General features: G+C 53.6%; 1 protein-coding gene across 1 annotated transcript; it reads right to left on the bottom strand.

The window, feature by feature from the left end:
• Positions 1 to 305: 305 nt before the first annotated feature.
• Positions 306 to 20973, bottom strand: LOC148596295 (uncharacterized). Its single transcript, XM_088524139.1, is given in 17 exon segments — positions 306 to 515; positions 517 to 840; positions 1581 to 1722; positions 1932 to 2044; positions 3087 to 3180; positions 3325 to 3497; positions 5351 to 5503; positions 10778 to 10862; positions 13355 to 13492; positions 13694 to 13800; positions 13894 to 14067; positions 14314 to 14428; positions 15069 to 15288; positions 15332 to 15524; positions 18602 to 18646; positions 20702 to 20843; positions 20966 to 20973. Coding segments are annotated over 17 exon segments (2436 nt in total).
• Positions 20974 to 21239: the final 266 nt, after the last annotated feature.

The raw sequence follows: 21239 nt of genomic DNA, 5'->3' as shown, positions 1-21239 counted from the left end.
GAAGCTTGTTCCACCTGCTCCTGGGTGGCTGCCTGTGTCTGAAGCAGATGGTGCCATTTCAGCCTCCAGGGAAGAAGAACTTTCCCCCCATGCCCGACGACAGTTTCCACACACCCCCTTGGAAGAGCACAGCCTTACTCAGGCGCCTCCTCACTGCCCTCAAGAATCCACGGCCGCAGCCAGAGGCACCACGTTACGCAATGCTTTCTGTTCACTGGTGGAAACCTGCTCTTAGCACAACGTTTATGTATTTTGGTTTCCAATCAAAGCTCGGACTAAGTAGCCACCTCTCTCTCGGCAAGACGCTAGTCCCTTCTCTTAACGCTGTTCCCTGATTCTCCAGGCACTAATGTGCAAAAAGATGGTGATGCCCGGAATGGCTGAGGACAAGCGTTCCACAAGCTCACGGCCTTCAACAGACTCCTCCAGATATAAAGAGCCCATGAACCCACAGCCCTGACCAGCACAAGCTGGACACAGTGGAGAAGGACACTGGTACAGAAGAGATGAAGGAAAAGGCACAAATGGACTGTGCATGCCAGTGCCAAGTACGCTTACCTGCAGAAAGAGATTGACTTCCCGTAGTTTTTGCCTTAGTTGTCGCTCGGCCTTTTCTTCAGTCTCTCTTTTGTGCTCTTTGATGTGGCTGAGGTCTGGCGTGCTGGTCTCTACACGGCACCGGAGGGCAGCCACCTCTTCTTCCAGCTGCCGCTTCCTCTTCCGCAGCTGTGCATGGCTCCCATGCATGCAAGCCAACTCTTCCCGCAAACCTTCGTTTGCTTTCTTGAGCTGCCTTGAGTTTCTCTGCTCTGCAGAGAGCCGCTTGCAAAGTTCCTGCACCTGCACACAGCCAAGGCACAGACAGCCTTAAGCATACGCAGTTCTTTGCAGACCCTGCAGGCTGTGCGCTGAGACTCTGCTTGTCACCAGCTCGCTCCGTTTTAAAACCAAGTGAAAGCCATGCTCCTCTGCCAAAAGCAGCACCTCTTTTAAAGGTTTCCCAAAAGACCACCTCAAGTTTCCCGCCCTTCTCAGGTCTCCTCCAGCACTCCCCTAGCCAATAAAGGCTTCACTCCCAGAAGATCACACATCCACAGAGCTAGGCTCCTTCTCCTTTCCTCAGGAGCACACATCACGTGGGGTGTTTTGCATGCAGCGGGGCTGCCAGGGGTCTTCCAGACTTGTCTCACAGTCAGCATTGCCTGACTTTGTCAACACTCCTCCAGAAAGCAGCTTTCTAAGCCATGGACAAAGAAGCCCTATTCGCTCTGGATCCAAGCGGCAGCTTCTTTCCAAGAACTTTTAGGAAGTATCAGGTTTCCAGAAGTCCCCAAAGGTCAACTGCTACTCTAACGGTTTCCTCTCTCCTCAGAAATTCACCTTTTCCACACCACCACCCTGGCACCGCGGCACTCCTGCCCTTTCGGAATGATTAGTTAGACGTTTCCAGGGATCAGAAGAAAGCCCCTTCATTTCCAAACACAGCCACCACGTGAACGTGCACGTGAATACAGAAGTCAGGAGAAGAAACGAGACAGCTTTCCAAAACAAACACACAGAAACAACGAACCACAGCTCACCTTTGTTCTTAATATGTCATCTTCGCTGCCCCCTCCAGAAGGTGCGTCCTTCAGCTTGGCCTGTAGATTCAGCTGGGACTCGCTCTCGCGCCTCTCATAGGTCCTTAGTTTCTTCAGAGCTTTCTCCAGAAGCCTCTTGGACCTGTACAGCCAATTAGGGAGTAAAATAGGAAAGCCATGGGAAAAACAAACAAACAAATAAATAAACAAACAAAAAAACCCCCAAAACACAAGAAGCATTCCCTTTGAGGTTGCTCACAAACCGTTACGTACTCATAGTCTCTGAGTCAATTAAAGGAACCTTGACTCCCAGCTTAGCCGGTATTTCTTACAAATGCTAAAAAGCCATACCTGCTGCATTCTTCCTGCAGTTCCATGTTTTTCTTCACTGCCTCCTCCAGCTGGGCTTCCGCTGCTTGTTTCCTCTCTGCCCCCTTCTTCACTGCCTTTCCTTCACTCTCACACTTTGCACACAGGAAGGAGAAAGCACATACGCAGCTCAGTAAAAAGTGCAAAAGAGCCTGAGAAACAGCTTCCTCTGTCCCCCTGGCACCAGCAGGTGGTACTTAGCTATCCACATCAGTGGACAGCAGAGCTTAAGTTCGAGCTTCAGGGGAATCAGCCGCCATCACTAGGCAACAGTCCTGGGCGTTCAAGGTTACAGAGTTCTTGAACAGTGTAGCTGCCTGCACGCACCCAAAAGGAAAGAAAATCATCGACTGGAAGAGGGAAGTCAGAGCAACCCTTCATGTACCTGCTGATATTTGTCTTCTTTCAGAGGCACGTGTCTTGTCTGTAAGGCAGAGAGCAGATCTTCCAGGCTCTTATGAACCTAAGGAACAAAAAAGCCACACTGATGCTTCCCGGACTCACGCTTGCACCTCATTCAAGGGGTATTAGCGAAGCGAAATGCCACCAACATTTCTCCATCTCACTACTCCTTTACAATCGACCCCCAGTTTGAGCCCTGGAGCAGTTCTCCTTCATTAAGGGCTTGTCTCCTAACTTGGCCCAAGCACACAGCACTGCCTACGCCTGTGCCATTCCTTTATGGATTGACACCTTCGAGCCAAGGAATCCACAGTCAGTAAACAGGGAAGGTGTCAGAGGTTTGGCAATGAAGTCTCCCTTGTCACAGCCTGAGGATGCTGCTTCGGGCTTTGCTTGGCACCAAAGCAATTCCACGAGCTAACTCGCCCTTAGGGCAGCAACAAGTGCTACTGCCTGAGGGCTTAAGCACCAGGACAGCTAAAAAGCAGCAGGCGGTCAAAGCAGCACATGAGTGTCAAAGCCTCTCCTCGCACGCTGCTCAGGCCGCACAGTAGCCAGGGAACCTCTCAACACCAGAAGGCCTTGGAGAGGGACAAAGCAGAGCCGATCCCCTGCGGACTGCCAGAAATGATGTCCCCCTGGGCTCCCCAGGAAAATCTCTTCCCAGAATGTCCCCACATACACACACAGCTAGGCTCAGGAGCTCATGAAGAAGAAAGCTGAGGAGGAGCTTACAGTGGCAGAGCTGTGCAGCTCTTTCTGCAGGGCTTCAATTCGAGCCGTGTGTTGGTCGCTTCTCCCTTCCAGCCTCACCTTTTCAAGCTCAAGCCTTGAAGGAAACACAGGGAGACAGCACTGTGAAATAACGGCCCTCCAAATTCTGGATGGGCTTGCTGCCATGCAGCCAGCTCTTCCTCTTGCTTTTACACCACCCCGGCAGGCAAAGCCTTGCTTCACCGGGGCAGTTCCTTACCGTCCCACTCGTTCTTCCAGCTGCTTTAGGCTAGCTCTTTCCAAGGAGGCTTCCACAAGCTCTTGCAGTTGCTTGGAAGAAGCCATTGCTTCCCTCTCCTTTTCTGACAGGGCCGCCTGCAACTCCTCAACACAATGCTCACTCTGAAGGCGCTGCTCTTCCGACTCCTGCAACTGTCAAACCAGCACCCACGCTACTCAGCTGCATTTACATACAGACAAGCCAAGTGCTTTGACTCCCAAGTCATCTCTCCCAAATCCTCTTGCCTTGCCCTCTCTCCTGCTAGCCTCTTCCATCCCCATCTTGTCTTCCTACAAGCAGTCCCCAAAACCGCCCCAACACCAATCCGCTTCCTTCCACAGGGAGTGCACAGCAAAGACCTTGCCAAACTTAGGCACCAGGGCTATTGCACTAGGCAAGTGAGTCACTTTGAGGCCCTTCAATCTCCGCTGTGGACGTGAGGCCCAGTGCAGGCTCAGCCAGCGCGACCATTCAGAGCACCTGCCTGAGATGCTGCTTCACGTGGACCATGCAAAGCCCCACCTATCCAGGAGGGATGCTGCTTTCTGCAGCTCTCACACTACAGCACCCTGCCCAGTGGAGGAGGAAGAGCAGGTCATTTGGTTCCAGCTTTCACCCACTTCGTGGGTTATGACAGGCCGCAATGACTGACTTGCTCAGGTCCCCCTGGCACCTGTTCTCAGAATACTGCCCTCTGCTTGTTCATCATTTGCCAGGGAAAAACAACATTGTCAGGCTCATTAAGGTAGTTACTGTTTTTGCCTACCTTGCCCTTAAGCCTGTCCAACTCTTTTAGCAACTGCCCTTTCTCTTCCTCCAGGTCCTTGCAACCACGTGTGGCAGCTTCCAGAGAGGCTTCTGACATCAGCTGCTTTCGACGAGCCTCAGCAAGCTCCTGCTCCAGCTGTCTGGCCGTGTCCTGTGGACATAGTTACATGCATAGGAAGAAAAGGCTTGGACCACAGGTTCCGCTTTCTCTTCTTTCCTGTTACATTACAGAGCTGCTTCAGGCTTCAGAGTGAACCTAAACATAACTTATTTTGTCCACACCACTGTGCCTCTGCACAGCTGATGTCTGCTCTCTGTCTGCTGCCAACAGCTAAGCTTTGCCAGCTCGTCTTTAAGCTCGTGGCTTCCTATGAGTTCAAAATGGCCAAGTACTGTTCTCCTTGGAACAGCACATAAACACAGACTGCAGACATCCACGTGCATCTGTGTTTAAGAAAATGCCAGCAATCTGCTCAGATGCACGTGCTGTTATTGAACTGCACACATGACTCTAATCCACAAACCCAGGGCTTCATATTAGATCCTGTGAAAATGAAAGGGCAGGAGTAGCTTACAGAGGCAAAGCTGTGCAGCTCTTTCTGAAGAGCTTCGATTTTAGCTGTCTGTTGGTGAGCTCTGCCTTCCAGCCTCCCATTCTCAAGTTCAAGCCTTCAAAGGAAACATAGGTCTCAGTATGGGAACCCAGTGGAGCACAGACACCCACTCCAAACTGTGAACTGACGGTATCTCAAGCAAACACCTCCCTCCAAATCCCAGATTTGCTTGCTCTCAAGCAGCAAGCTAACCCCGTTGCCTTTACACCCTCCCACAAAGCACAGCCTTGCTTCACTGTGCCAACTCCTTACCTTTCCACTTTGTCTTTCAGCACTTTTAGGCTCTCCATTTCCAAGCAGGCCTTCTTGCATTCTTGCAGTTGCTGAGACAAAGCCAATGCTTCCCTTTGCTTTTCTGCCAGGGCTCTCTTCAAATTCTGAACACACCGCTCAGACTGGAGAAGCTGCTCTTCCAGCTCCTGCAACTGTCAAACCAGGACCCACGCTAGTCAGCTTCCTCTTCACACACTCAAGGCACCTGCTTTCACTCGCAGGTCACCTCTGAAAAACCCTGTTGCTTCGTCCTCTTTCATACTGGCCTCTCCCATCCCGCTGCTTGTTCATTGGTTACAGGGGAAAACAGGGTTGTCAGGGTCCTCGGGCTAGTCACAGCCTTTGCCTACCTTGCCTTTAACCCTGGCCAACTCCTTTTGCAACTGCATTTTCTCCTCCTCCAGCTCCCGGCGAGCACGCGTGGCAGCTTCCAGCGAGGCTTCGGACAGCGCCTGCTTTCTGCGGGCATCGGCGAGCTCCTGCTCCAGCTCCCTGACCCTGCCCTGATGGAATAAGGACACGCATCGCAGGAAAAGCCTTGCACCGTGCACTGTGCTTTTGCTTTTCCTGTTACATTACACGACTCTTCCGAGAAGTAGCTCCCCAAAGGACTACTATGTTTCTTCCCCTTCTCCCATCACCCAGACCTTTCTCAGGCATCTCCCTACCCCTCACTCCTACCCCCGCCTTCATTCCCTTCCAGCCATTGTCAGACTCTGGACAAAAGTCTCTCTCCACCCGAGAGCCACACTTGGACCAGGCCTTTTCACACACACAGAATGAGGCAAACACTCTGCAGAGCAGCACAGTGCACACTTGTGCACCGTGTCCATTTGCAGGCAGACACTTCCCCTTCCACAGCACACTCCAAGGCCACGCAATCTCTTCTCTAACTGTCCACACACACACACACAAGTAGGCTCAGGAGCTCATGAAAAGGAAAGGTCAGGAGTCGCTTACAGAGGCAGAGCTGCGCAGCTCTTTCTGAAGAGCTTCCACCCTGGCAGTCTCATGGCGCGCTGTCACCTCCAGCCCTGTTTTTTCAAACTCAAGCCTTCAAAGGAAACATAGGGCTCAGTATGGGAACCCAACAGAGCACACATACCCACTCCACACTGTGAACTAACAACATCTCAAGCAAAAGCCTCCCTCCAAGTCCCACATTCCCTTGCTGGGATGCAGCAAGGTAATCCCGTTGCCTTTACACCAGCCCACAAAGCAAAGCCTTGCTTCACTCTGGCACTTCCTCACCGTCCAACTTTTTCCCTCAAGAGCTTTATGGTGAAGAGCAGTGTGCCACGTTCTTGCTCTTGCGGGGAAGCAGCCATTGATTCTCTTTGCTTCTCTGCCAGGGCTCTCTTCAACTCCTCAACAGACCGCTCAGACTGGAGACGCCGCTCTTCCGATTCCTGCAACTGTCAAACCAGGAACCATGGGAGTGAGCTTCATCTTCAGCATTGTACACACTGCTTTGACTCCCAAGTCAAATCTCCCAAACTCTGGTGCTTCACCCTCTTTCCTATTGACCTCTCCTGTCCCCATCCTGATTTTCTACAAGCAGACAGCTCCGACTGACAAGGGAAAAGAGCGCTTTCTGCAGCTCTCAAACTACACTGCCCTGCACAGCACAGCACATGAAGAAGAGCACGTCGTTGCGCTCAAGGCTCCACCGCCCTCATGGGTTACGGCAGTGCGGAACTACTGACTTCATCACATCTCACTTGTACCTGTGCTCAGAATGCTGCCTTGTCCTTCTCATCATTTACAGAGGAAGAACAGCCCTGTTACGCTCATTATTGTTGTTATGGCATTTGCCTACCTTGCCTTTAACCCTGGCCAACTCCTTCTGCAGCTGCCCTTGCTCTTCCTCCAGGTCCTGGCAGGAACGTGGGGCAGCTTCCAGCAAGGCTTCTGCTGGCGACTGCTTTTTAGGAGCATCAGCAAGCTCCTCACCCAGCTCTCCAATACTATCCTAATGAAATAGTTACACACATAGGAAGAAAAAGCTTGGAGCACGCACTATGCATTTCTAATAAGGCACTTGCTATGAGAGCTCGGACATTCCCAGACCCTGCTTCCTCACAAGCCCCGTGGAGCAGCTTGCACACAGCTAAAGCTGTTCCAGTTCACTGGAACAAACGTGTGGCAGAAGCAGCCAAAGAAGGAGCAGAGCCTCCTCGGTGCAGGGCCCACACCCAGAGCAACCTCCTGAGAAGATCCCCCCACGGGGAACCCACTGTGCCCCCCGCTGAAAGCACCTCAGAATCCCAGGGAGAATCGTTGTCCTCCTCCGGCTCCGCTCCTGCTGCCGATGGAACATCTGCAAGGGAAATAAGGAAGGGCACACCATGAGTGCTTCTCTCACTCTGCTGCTCTCCTCCATCAGGCAACACCCACAGCCAAGGGACAGATAATGCTGTTACTAGAGTGTTTAAAAAAAAAGAAGAAAAAGCAGCGTCATTCAAGAGCATCCTCACTCTGAACCGCACCACTGTGTTCTCACCCTTCCTCCCGCATGCTCACACAGGCAGGAAGTCACCACGAAATAACACTCCTTGCAGTCCAGCACTTCCACAAAACATCTTCCTCACTTGACCTTCCCCTCTGCCCTGGCATTTGCTGGCAAGGGCAGAATTGGGGCTTTCCCATCTCAGCAGCAGCTCATCACCAGCATTCACTGACTCAGACCAAGGAGCAAACAAACACAGGGGCTCAACGCTTCTGAACTCACCTCTACTAACAGGGAGGGCTGCTGCAGCATTTGCAACTTGAGGACCACCTGCTGCTTCCTCCCCATCCCGTGCAGGTGATTCCTCCTGAAAGAGGCCGGCCAAAAGAGTTGGAAGGAACAGAAAGAAGCACCCGTTGCACAGGAAAGGGCACCGTGCAAAGTACTTCTATTCCCTGTACCTGTACAGGGAAAAACGTTCTCACTTTTCTTTTACAAGGCCTGCACTCCTCCCTTAGGAGGATGTTTCTGTGCACAGCAATACCCAGTCTCACAGACATGCTGTTCCTCTTCAACAGAGACTCTCAGAAGTGCAGCCTGGACACAGGCTGAGCCTACATTCACCTACATTCAAATATGCAGGAGCACACACACCCTTTCCCCCGCTCCTCTGCAACAACAAAAACCAACAGAAAGCACCTCAGAATCCAAGAGGGAGTCTCCGTCTTTCTCCTGCTCCGCTCCCGCTGCCAAGGAAACATCTGCAAGGGAAATAAGGAAGGGCACACCATGAGTGCTCCTTTCACTCTGCTGCTCTCCTCCGTCAGGCAACACCCACAGCCAAGGGACAGATAATGCTGTTACTAGAGTCTTCAAAAAAAGAAGAAAAAGCAGCGTCATTCAAGAGCATCCTCACGCTCAGCCGCACCACTGTGTTCTCACCCCTTCCCCAGCCCTTCTCTGCAGCAGAAGTCGCCCAAGCCCAGCAGGACAGCTCACACAGCTACAACCAACAGCCAACAGAGGGGCAGCGAGCACCCAAACGCGGCTCTGCAAGGCCGGAGTCCTGGAGGAGGGAGCCGTGCGGGCAGCTGCTCTCCCAAACTCGCGCTCCAGAGTCTGGCACCCACAGTCCATTTGCATCGCAACGGAGGGGTCCTCAAAGCACTACACAAAATATCCTCACGTGCGCAGCGAGTCACCAAGAAACAGTGCTCCTTGCACTCCAGCACTACCACAAAACGCCTCCCTCAGCTGACGTGCCCTCCGCCCTCTCCTTTGGTGGCAAGGGCAGAATCGGGGCTGCCCCATCTCACAAGCACGGCACCGTTTCCATGCACTGGCCCTCACAGCCACCAAACAAGACGTGGCCTTCAACGTGCCCTTCAACTCACCTCGCACACAAGCCGGGGCTCCTGCAGCGTTTGTATCCTGAGGACCATCAGCGGCCTCCTCTCCATCCCTTGCAGGTGCTTCGTCCTGAAAGAGGCCAGCCAAAACAGTTGCAAAGAACAGAAAGAAGCACTCCCTGTGCAGGCAATGGACACCCTGCAAACTACTTCTCTCTACCCACACAGGGAAAAATGGTCTGACTTCCTTTCTTTGAGGCCTGCAACTCCTCCCTTGAGAAGACGTTTGAGTAGACAGCAGTACCCAATGTCACATATGTGCTCTTCTGCTTCTGAAGAGACCCTCACAAGCGCAGCCTGCGCACAGTCTCAGCCTGCCTTCACCCACGTTCCAATACCCAGGAGCACACACACCCTTTCCCCTCTCCTTTGCACCAATGAAAACCAACAGTTGCCTGCTTTTCAGTAACCTTAGTCCAACTCCGCCTCTTTCCTCCCTTGCACTTTTTTACCCCAAACAGCGCTCCAAGTCAAAACCCACGTTATTGCTGTTGGGCTTCTTACTTGGCTGCAGGATTCCATACACTGTCCTTTTCATGGATACTTTGGCAAAGAAACAGCAACCCCACCAAACTCTTGCAGAGCCAGAATCTGGACCCTTTGAGTATTGCACTACAAATCCCATGCAAGGGCCACTTGCTATGAGAGCTCGGACATTCCCAGACCCTGCTTCCTCACAAGCCTCGTGGAGCAGCTTGCACACAGCTAAAGCTGCTCCAGTTCACTGGAACAAACGTGTGGCAGAAGCAGCCAAAGAAGGAGCAGAGCCTCCTCGGTGCAGGGCCCACACCCAGAGCAACCTCCTGAGAAGATCCCCCCACGGGGAACCCACTGTGCCCCCCGCTGAAAGCACCTCAGAATCCCAGGGAGAATCGTTGTCCTCCTCCGGCTCCGCTCCTGCTGCCGATGGAACATCTGCAAGGGAAATAAGGAAGGGCACACCATGAGTGCTTCTCTCACTCTGCTGCTCTCCTCCATCAGGCAACACCCACAGCCAAGGGACAGATAATGCTGTTACTAGAGTGTTTAAAAAAAGAAGAAAAAGCAGCGTCATTCAAGAGCATCCTCACTCTGAGCCGCACCACTGTGTTCTCACCCTTCCTCCCACATGCTCACACAGGCAGGAAGTCACCACGAAATAACACTCCTTGCACTCCAGCACTTCCACAAAACATCTTCCTCACTTGACCTTCCCCTCTGCCCTGGCATTTGCTGGCAAGGGCAGAACTGGGGCTTTCCCATCTCAGCAGCAGCTCATCACCAGCATTCACTGACTCAGACCAAGGAGCAAACAAACACAGGGGCTCAACGCTTCTGAACTCACCTCTACTGACAGGGAGGGCTGCTGCAGCATTTGCAACTTGAGGACCACCTGCTGCTTCCTCCCCATCCCGTGCAGGTGATTCCTCCTGAAAGAGGCCAGCCAAAAGAGTTGGAAGGAACAGAAAGAAGCACCCGTTGCACAGGAAAGGACACCGTGCAAAGTACTTCTATTCCCTGTACCTGTACAGGGAAAAACGTTCTCACTTTTCTTTTACAAGGCCTGCACTCCTCCCTTAGGAGGATGTTTCTGTGCACAGCAATACCCAGTGTCACAGACATGATGTTCCTCTTCAACAGAGACTCTCAGAAGTGCAGCCTGGACACAGGCTGAGCCTACATTCACCTACATTCAAATATGCAGGAGCACACACACCCTTTCCCCCGCTCCTCTGCAACAACAAAAACCAACAGAAAGCACCTCAGAATCCAAGAGGGAGTCTCCGTCTTTCTCCTGCTCCGCTCCCGCTGCCAAGGAAACATCTACAAGGGAAAGAAGGAAGGGCACACCATGAGTGCTTCTTTCACTCTGCTGCTCTCCTCCATCAGGCAAGCCCCAGCGAGCAAACACACAGCAGGACCCGTGTTTACTAACTCACCCTTCTCACCAGCCACTGATCCTGCAGCATCTTTATCCTGAGGACCACCAGCACCTTCCTCTCCATCCTTTTCAGACGATGCTTCCTAAGAGAGGTCAGGAAAAAAAAAAAAAGTGTTGCAAAGAACAGAAAGAAGCATCTTCTGCAGCGGCAATTCACACTTTGCAAAATGCTTCATTTCCCTGGGTTACTACACAGGAGAGTTCTCTCTTGTCTGCTGCAAAGAAAGGCCTGCAGGTTTTCCACAGGAATGCCTTTGGGCAGACAGCAATAGCCAGCACCACAGACATGCTGCTCTGCCCCTCACAAGCATGGCCTAGACACACTCTGACTCCAGCTTCAACAACACGGTGACACGCACGAGCACACTCCCCATCTGCCCCTTCTTTTCACCCAGGACAAGCAACAGCTGCCTGCTTCTCCAACAGCCTTAGTCCAGCTTCCCTCCCTTTCCTCACGGGCACTCTTCAACCCACTAGCACATCTCCCTGTGCTGCAGTAGCTCCTCGCAGACGGCATCTGCGACACCCTCTCAAAGCTCACTGACAAGAGGGCAACCAGGAGAAGAAGGAAATCTTGCCTGCATCTCCAGCACTGCAGGGTGCCTTCCAGCATCATCCTCGGAATCCTCAGAATCGCTGCACAGTCCCAGTGCCAAACACCTCTTCTGCAGGAGAAACAGCAAAAATAAAGAGACATCATCAGAGGGGAAACAGGCAGCGGGAGATCAGGCGCACGTGAGCCTGGAATGCCATTCCCATGTGCCAGGAGACAAAGACACCGGCTACAGGAGCTCCCTGCTGAGCACACTTGAGGAACCTCACAAGGAGGACAAGAGAGCCAGGGGATGAAGCATCTCAGCACACTTGGAACAATAAATGCCTTTCTCCCACATCAGTCACAATTCTACCACCCCTTTGTTCCTGGAAACCGACAGCAAGGTCTGCAGGACAAAGGAACAGGTAATCTAGGAGCTCATCAGCTTTCATTCTCTAGAAATCTCACGCACATCAAGACTGTGCGGTCATTTCTCTTGTCACCTAGTGCTCTTCTGCCCCCGACCACCAGACTGCTGCGTGCTCTGCCACGGCTACCAGACTTGGAGGAAGTAGCTCACAGCAGCAGGAAGGGGGCCAGGCAGGAGACCGCTTTGCAGGAGCAAAGCCACCGCACTGCAAGCGCCCTTTCGCTCAAATCCACACAGCTCAGCCCTCCAAACCACTCACTCATTCCACAGAAATTCTGCCTCTTGGGCCACTTCACCTTGGCAGCTAAACGGCGTCTTTCTAATTCGGAGGCAGGAACGGAGTTGTCCTCGCTCTCCTCGTCATCAGTATCTTGAATGCTTGAAAAGTTAAGACAAGAAGGACTGTGTCTCTCTCCAGGCTCTCCTCTTCTGAGGCAGGGGAAAGGATTGGGGGAAAGCGCTTGTTCAAGCCTCACCATACAAAGCATTCACGGGAAAGCTCCTCTCCCACTGTGAAAACATTAATTGACACGATTAATTCTTAGCATGTCAGACCTTCAGAAGTCAACACGGCCCACAAGCACCTAACACAGGCACTTCTGCAGGCCACGCTGCAGGGGAACAGTCACACAAGACAGCAGGGACGAAAGCAGGCCCCAACCTGCCCTTGACTTCTCGCACCCTACTGAATTCTAACCCCCTTCCCCTCAAAGGACATTAGCAAAGAAAATCAACACTGCCCTTACATTTCCTTCTAAGCTTCCTCAACAAAATACTAGCATGGGACAAACACGCGTTGGGAGCAGACAGTTAGCAAACGCTGCGGGGCGCTGACGGGATAGGAAGCTAATGAAGTGCTCAACTACTCGCACCACACGCACACGCACACGTACACGCAGAGCCCCAGCAGTTCCTCCACGCTTAAGGATCCTACCTCCGCTGGCCGCAGCACAGGCGCCCGATGCAGAGGCAGCAGCTCCTGCTCCGGGAGGCGAGCTGAGTCCTGCCATGCCTACTGGGCCGCCTGCACGCGCCCTCTGCGCGCACTCTGCCAGCTCTTCACTAACGCTGCAGACAGGAAGAAAGGAAGGACTGTCACCAAAACCAACGGCATCCTTGTACACGGCTCTTCTAGGACACAACGAGCCACTGCTTCTCCACGCTACGCCTATTCAGAGCCATCTGGCAAGCTGACACACACGGGCTAGTTACACATACCCACGCACACCCGCCCTTCCTGCTCCCCTTGCTACAGGCCCAGGGCGAGGGGAAGCGGCAGAAGAAAGGACCTCTGCATTTGGTCTCATGCGCTGCTCTGGGGAGGGCCTCGTATACACTCCACTTGCCCAAAGCACACTTTTCAGGCTCGCTATTGCTCACAGCTCAGCTCAGCACCACCAACTTGAAACCTGACCGAGCAGTCGGGGTGGAGTCAAGGAAAACCTCCCGGTTCACACTTGACACTACATGTTCCAGAACATGCCCTTTTGCCCAGCTTCCACAGACGTCTCCACACATCATTAAACCTTGCTGCTCTTAACAAGAGCGTCCATAAGCCAACACGCACATTCACACACCTCAGCAACTCTAACGTCACCTAAAGCACTTACCGAGCATGCAGAAAAGTCCTAGCATACTCCTCCGCCGTCCACCCAGCAACATCTTTCTGGGAAAGATCAGCACCATGGCGAAGAAGAGTGTCTAGGATGCTCCTGTTCCCAGTCGAAGCAGCCCGCATTAAAGGGGTCCTAGAGCATCCAAAAGAGGAGAGGAAAGCTCGGAGCCAACGCAGACATTTCACTCGCATGCCTTTCAGCCCTCTTTGCTCCCACAACAATTGCTTCCCCCTTTCCCACAGGCAGAAGCAAAGCAAAGGCAGCTACATGGAAGCACAGCACAACTCGGAAGGAACGGGGCCTCCGGACACGCTCTTCGGACAAGCCCTTCACCTGGCAGACTGGTCTCGAGCGTTCACATCAGCTCCTTTGCCAAGCAGGAACTCCACCATCTCGCCGTGACCACCCGACACGGCAAGGGCAAGGGGCGTGCAGCCCATCTGCAAGCATAAAGCGCCCCCAGTCAGAACCAAACAGCCAGGGAAAGCCACTCTCTCTTTCCGAGAGCAGCCTCACCCACATTCTACACTTACCTTATCCTTAGCCTCGAGAAGGGCGCTGTGCTCCACTAGCTGCCCTGCTAGAGAGGTGTTACGAGCAAGGACAGCCAGGTGAAGGGCAGTGTTGCCGGTAACGTCGGCAAGATTAGGGTTGGCACCATGCGCCAGCAGAATGGCCACGCATTCTTCTTGCTGGCACTGCACTGCCTGCAAGCAACACGGCAAAGAAAAGGAAGCCTTCCCAGCAACTACGTTTCCCTCCCTCAGCGCTCCCACAGCCGGCCAAGCGCACAAAGCAACCCCGGCCTTCCCCGAGGAGGCAACGTGGGCCCATTCTGCGCCAATCGCAACACAGTCTCCACCTGTCCCAACATCACGCATCACCCCAGAGACGCAGCGCTCTGGGTGCAGCTTGGAAGCCCTCCCTCAACAGCTCTCCCGTGCTCCACGTACCTTCATCAGTGGAGATCTCTTGTAGCCGTCCCGCGCATCCAGCTTGCACTTCTTCTCCACTAAATAGGACACGATCTCCGAGTGCCCATTAGCGCAAGCGAGATGCAGGGGTGTCCTACAAAGGCAACACATTCCATTAACACGCACACACGCGCCGAGCTGCACACACCGCTCCTGCCTCTGTCCCGGGCCTAGGGCCACCGCTGTCCGCAGCCACAAGAGCAGCTTAGAAAGAGTCGCCCATTCCGGCAGCAACGGCAGCAGCTGCACACCCCAAGCCCAGAGGGAGGGGCTAGGAAAAGTCACCCCCACCCCACGCAGCACCCGCTTCCCGCAGCTCCGCACCCGCTTCCCTGCAAAGGGGCTCCTGCGCCCAGGCACAGCGGTCTGCCCACGCAGCCCCACGCTGCCGGGCGCAAGCGGCTGCCCTCCATCCCTCTGCCCGCGCAACCGCCCGCTGCCTCCAACAGCACCACCCACGCTGCCCAGCAAGGACCACCCAGGCTTGGTTGGCCACCTCCAGCCTTCGCCAAGGCGCCCTGCGGCTTGCGCCAGCACCGCTTGCGTGGCAACAGAGTGCCGCACGCCGGGGACACGGGCTTTCCAAGAGCAGCACAGCAGCCTCGGGCGGTGCTGCTGGGGCAGGGCCTGCCACCCGGCCTTCCCCGCAGCAGCCTCGAGCACACGCGCCCTCCACGCCCGGCCAGGCCCTCGCGAAGAGCCGGCAAAGCCCCGGCCGGCGCCGCCCCCCTCACCGCTTGGCCTTGTCGCGCCCGTCGAGGCCGCGTGTCGGCAGCCGCCGCAGCGCAGCCAGGTCTCCGCGGGCGGCCGCGCGGTGCAGCTCGCTCAGCTCCTCCTCGCGAAGCTCGTAGCGAGCGCCCACGCAGGCCAGGGAAGCGCCGCCGGGCGCCGCCGCCCCCCGCCCCTTGCCGAAGAGCGCCAGGAAGCGCTTCATGCTGCGGCGGGGACGCGGACACGGCCAGAGAGAGACGGCCCCGCCTCGGGCGGGCGGGGCAGAGGAGCCGAGCCCCGAGCAGGGGCCGCGGCCGGGACAGCTGCGGCGGGGCTGAGCCCCGGCGGGCTGCGGGAGCGGGGGTCGCGGGCTCGGAGCCCCCGCGCCGGGAGCAGAGGCGCGCTCCGAGGGCCGGGACGCAGCGAGGCTCCCAGCGAGGCACGCGCCGACCGTCGCTCCGGCACTGGCGGCCGCAGCACTGAGGCCGCGCGGCGACGGCGCCAGGCGCAACAGCCGCGGCGAGGGCGTCACAGGGCGGCGGGGTGACGCCGCGGGGTGACACTGCCACGCGCCACAGGCGGCTCCTCGACGTGGGGCTGCAGCGCACCCACAAGGGGCTGCGGCTCCCCGAGAAAGAGCACCGCCGCTGTTAGCTTGGTTGTCGCTCAACTATCTTTTTCATGTTCTCCTATGATTGTGAATCTGCTACTTGTTGTAGATCTGCCAGCGCTGCCAGTTATTATCATTAGTAGAAAATCATCTTTCATTTCACAAAAATCCCCATTTACGTCTTGTCGGTATTTACTCAACTGAATCGAGCAGAAAAGCAGAACCAGCCAAAAATAATAATAAAAATAATGCCCAGCCACGCTCACACTATAGATTGCGATTAAATGTTTGAAGTGCATGAGTAGGGTGGAGGTGTTAGTTTGTATATTGATATATGCCCTTCATGATGAGTCTGGATTTTACTACTTGTAGGACTGAGGCAGGAATAAGTTCGTGAGATGGGATGCTAGCCCGAGGTGCTCTTAGGCTACTGAACAGCAGCGGAATACTTCCATAAGATGTTTGAATGAAGATTTTTTCCCTCCACTTCTGCATGTGTACATGTTAGCAGGAGGAAAAATAGCAAAGCTTGTATTTGATAAAAGGAGCGCGCAGTTGGCTGTTGATTACGGTGCTATTAGTGGTCCATATATACCAAGAAGACACTCAGAACAGGTACTGGGACTGCTGTCATTATCACTGATGAGGAAGGTCACCTCTCTTTTTGCGGTGAGCTTGCAAGTCGTTAATTGCGCCTGCTCCTGTCCAACAGTGCCTTACAAGCCATGTATAAAGCTGATACTGTGTGGTTAGCCGGTAAGTATTACCTGCCATAGTGCTAGAGATAGAAACTGGGCTCTGTGCAACGGAACTCGAAGCCTGTGTCTCAAGTTCCTAAACGAGGACTCCAGAGGGAGCAGCCGTGTTCCCCCCTCAGGGGAAGAGGAAGCCTCTCTGGTGTGGGGGATAGAGATCTTTCTCTTGGGGATGTAATTGAAGTGGCCACCAGATAAGCACTGGCTTCTCACTTACTTGGAAATCATCCTTAAATTCAAATGTACATTACTGTTCCAAATGAATGGGATTCTTCTAATCGGGACTTTTTTTTTGGAACTTGTCCATGCTATGCACACATTGCTAGGACATCCTGCACACTGCATTCTTTAACTACTAAATTAGCTCTTTAGCTTTGAAGGCCAGCTAGCAGTGTGAGTGTATTGTTCACACAGTCATTGAGCATTCCCAGATTTTTGTAGCCAAACCCTAACAGATGTCCAAATCTCTCTGGAATTACTGGAAGCAACCAGGAGGCTGTCATCTCCACATTGCTCTTGGTCTTAGCTTAAGGCTACAGGTGCCTCCTAAACCACAGCAGGGTTTGCTGCGTCCTCACAGTGGATGTGCCATCAAGCACAGCCAGTCCAGACCAGCTTTCTTCTCAAAGTTCAAACTAGCTTATTTTTATGAAGACTGGGCCATTTTGGAGCTCTTTTTGGACACCACGTGTTTAAAATCAAAACTGCACCAAGCAATACAAAGCCAACATCAAGATAACATATATATATATTAGTAAATTAACACCAGAGTAATATAGGTATGTACATGTGCCTAGGTGAGGTGCTCTGGGATTGCATAGTCCTCAAATGGCCTGGTAAGCAGCCAAACTTCCTTTCAGAACACATTATGGCAGACGTTACTGCATCTTCTTCTGCCTTTGAACTCCTTTGGGAGTTTGGGCTACTGTTGTCACTCAGCAAACCTCTCCTTATCGAGTGCATTAAGACCAGCCACTCTTAGGTAAACTAAGATTCTGGCAAAGGCCTTTGGGATCTTACAGTAGGGTTTTGCCTCCCCCTTTGGAAATCCCTGCCGACTACTCCCACGCACTTTCTTGTTCCTTCTCATCTTTGGAAAGGGCTTCCGGGAGGCTGCGCTCCATCAGCTTGCCAGGCCTCGAGCTGCTGCCGACCGTTTGCGGCTCGCCTGATCGTGCTTCTTGGCTGGCTCCTAGGCAAGGGGGACAGCTGCTGTGGGCCAGGCCTCAGGAGCCTTCCGCCATTGCCAGCACCTGCCAGCCATCTTTGAGAGCGGCCTCCCCCTGGCAGCGCAGGAGCGCTCTGAAGGGCAGCAGGAGGCAAACAGAGCCCCCAACTCCAGGCCCCTGTCTAAAAACCCAGCGGAGCTTTCAACCTCCCCTGAGGAAAAGGACACAGGCTGCACGCTGCCAGCAAGCGGCCAGACTCCTGCCAGGGTTCCCCCCTTGGCAGCAAGCCCGCCGCTCCCATTCTGTAAGAGGGACAGGCAGCGGGAGGAAGAGGGAACAGGCGCGTGCGCAGGGCAGGCCAAGTCACGAAGGGGACGGGAATAAAACAGAGATGTCCCAGGCTACAAGCTTTATTAAATACAGAATTGGAACAGAACACCTTCACTTGAATGCAGCTCGATGTCATCTACACACCACTCCGCCAAGAGCTAGAGGGCACGTTTCCCCAGGCTTCCTTCCTCTCGGGATATCCTCTCTTGGCAGTCCCCGCTCCAGAAAGCCACTTCTGAGGAAGGCGCGCGCGGCAGGGGGAACAAAAGGCCCTCTGTTAGTGTTACAGGAGCAAAAGGGAGCAAGTCCCAAACCAAAGGAACCAACCCCATTCATCCCAGTAGACGGGCACCTCTGCTCACAATGCAGACACATTCAACCCAAGGCACTTGTGTCCACCCAAGCAAATGCAAGGGGCTCTAAAGCAACAGCTGGCCACTCGGCAGCTGATTGAAGCCAACAGGAACCCAAAGAATTGCAAAGCAGGGGCCACCTGCTTGCAAACAGGCCCCGTCCCTGAAAAGGCCCGACTAGAGCCCCCCGGAGAGGGGATTATTCGGGGCTCTGGGGGCGGCCTTGCATGTGCACATACACTGTTTCTTCTCTTTTTTAAGGACAGGCACATAATATTCTGTGCCACCAGTATTTGGATCACGACGAAGGTGTCACATAAATCTCCAGATTGCAATTACCTCGCTCACGTTCTTCAGCGACATTTTTGACCATTCCTCACGCACCTGCAAGTATAACACAGGATACCCTTAAGTCCTCAGCAGTTACATTCCTCTAGTACTACCTTCTACGGCCTTTTGAAACCTAACTGTAACATGAAATGCAAACTGGAAACAACACCCTCAATCCTGAGAAATGCTTTGTCCACCAAAACACAGCATTGCCACTACTCTGTGTCATTAATTGTATCACAACACAATTGCCACTCATCACTTTTCCCTCATTCTGGCTTTACAGAAGGGCATCAAAAAGCACAAGGAGGATATAAGCACACATGGCCAGAGGTCTAGTCCCAAGGCCACAAGCTGCATATTTACACTGTTCACAGCGAGCAATCCGATTTGTGATGCCTGCTTTTTTTCTCATTACAAACCAACACTCTCTTTAATTTACTCCGTAGCAAAGGACTCAGGCCAGAACGAGCTGGCTTTCCTTGCAGCAGCCACATTCTAGACAGCCTTTTTCATGGCAGCTCTGCTGACTTACTGTTTAGCCACAGGGGTGCCTGAGGACAGTCACCTGGATCACCCTCTGAGACCCCACAAGGCAATGCCCAAAGCCGAGCAGCTCAGCTTCAGAACACTACAGGCATGGGGACAGCTACAGCCCGCAGGCATCTCCTTTCAACAGGACCCTTGCTACGCTGCAGGCACCACAGCACTGAGTCACAACTGGAGCTGCCTGAAGCCTTCCCAGGATTGTAAAAGATGGAAGAGGTGAGCTTGCCCTTGCCTTCATTCTGTGCAAATCAGGGAAGGGATCATGGCATTCAGTGAAGAATGCTTCGCCCTCTTGTCCAACTCTTGCCACACGGGCCCCAAACCTCACCATTCCGTGAGGACCGTGCTCTCCACACACACTGCAAAGGCTGGGGCACACTCGGACCAGAGCTATCGCTGAGGTTGCAGCAGGCTCTGAGCATTGCCTCATGGAGTCTCTCAGGGCGATCCAGGGGACTGTGCTCGCCCAGTTGTGAGGGGCACCAATGCTGTTTGCACTAGCAGACTGGGTGTCCCGGAGCTGGGCAGGAATGCGTGCTCCTTTTCCCCTTAAAAGCTGAACCCTGCTCATTCATACTCTGTGGGCAGCTCATTCGAGCACAGCGTGCATGTCCAATGCCTTACCTCAGCCATTTGAGCTTCCACTCTGTCTGCCACACAGGAAGCATTGCCCGCTGCGTTCAGCATCAAAGAGCGGCTGCTGCCCAGCTCAGGAGGGTAGGCAGCAGCGGCTTCCGCAAGGCCTCCGATAACTCTGCCTTGCTGCAGGCGTCTGCTGAGAGCCAGTTCATTTCCCAGATCCCTGATTCTCTGCTGCAGTCGTCCTACCAGGGAAGCTTGTTCCACCTGCTCCTGGGTGGCTGCCTGTGTCTGAAGCAGATGGTGCCATTTCAGCCTCCAGGGAAGAAGAACTTTCCCCCCATGCCCAACGACAGTTTCCACACACCCCCTTGGAAGAGCACAGCCTTACTCAGGCGCCTCCTCAATGCCCTCACTCCTTTCCCGCCCTTCTCAGGTCTCCTCCAGCACTCCCCTAGCCAATAAAGGCTTCACTCCCAGGAGATCACACATCCACAGAGCTAGGCTCCTTCTCCTTTCCTCAGGAGCACACATCACGTGGGGTGTTTTGCATGCAGCGGGGCTGCCAGGGGTCTTCCAGACTTGTCTCACAGTCAGCATTGCCTGACTTTGTCAACACTCCTCCAGAAAGCAGCTTTCTAAGCCATGGACAAAGAAGCCCTATTCGCTCTGGATCCAAGCGGCAGCTTCTTTCTAAGAACTTTTAGGAAGTATCAGGTTTCCAGAAGTCCCCAAAGGTCAACTGCTACTCTAACGGTTTCCTCTCCCCTCAGAAGTTCACCTTTTCCACACCAGCACCCTGGCACCGCGGCACTCCTGCCCTTTCGGAATGATTAGTTAGATGTTTCCAGGGATCAGAAGAAAGCCCCTTCATTTCCAAACACAGCCACCACGTGAACGTGCACGTGAATACAGAAGTCAGGAGAAGAAACGAGACAGCTTTCCAAAACAAACACACAGAAACAACGAACCACAGCTCACCTTTGTTCTTAATATATCATCTTCGCTGCCCCCTCCAGAAGGTGCGTCCTTCAGCTTGGCCTGTAGATTCAGCTGGGACTCGCTCTCGTGCCTCTCATAGGTCCTTAGTTTCTTCAGAGCTTTCTCCAGAAGCCTCTTGGACCTGCACAGCCAATTAGGGAGTAAAATAGGAAAGCCATGGGAAAAACAAACAAACAAATAAATAAACAAAAAACCCCAAAAAACAAAGAAGCATTCCCTTTGAGGTTGCTCACAAACCGTTACGTACTCATAGTCTCTGAGTCAATTAAAGGAACCTTTACTCCGAGCTTAGCTGGTATTTCTTACAAATGCTAAAAAGCCATATCTGCTGCATTCTTCCTGCAGCTCCATGTTTTTCTTCACTGCCTCCTCCAGCTGGGCTTCTGCAGCTTGTTTCCTCTCTGCCCCCTTCTTCACTGCCTTTCCTTCACTCTCACACTTTGCACACAGGAAGGAGAAAGCACATACGCAGCTCAGTAATGCCATCCGCCAGCGCCAGCTGCACAGGGTGTTCCTC

This window comes from Tinamus guttatus, unplaced genomic scaffold (assembly GCF_059628265.1).
Source record: "Tinamus guttatus ecotype Peru unplaced genomic scaffold, ASM5962826v1 Tinamus_guttatus_pri_ptg000018l, whole genome shotgun sequence".
In the NCBI taxonomy this organism is placed as follows: Eukaryota; Metazoa; Chordata; class Aves; order Tinamiformes; family Tinamidae; genus Tinamus; species Tinamus guttatus.
This window is presented reverse-complemented; position numbering and strand designations above follow the sequence as displayed.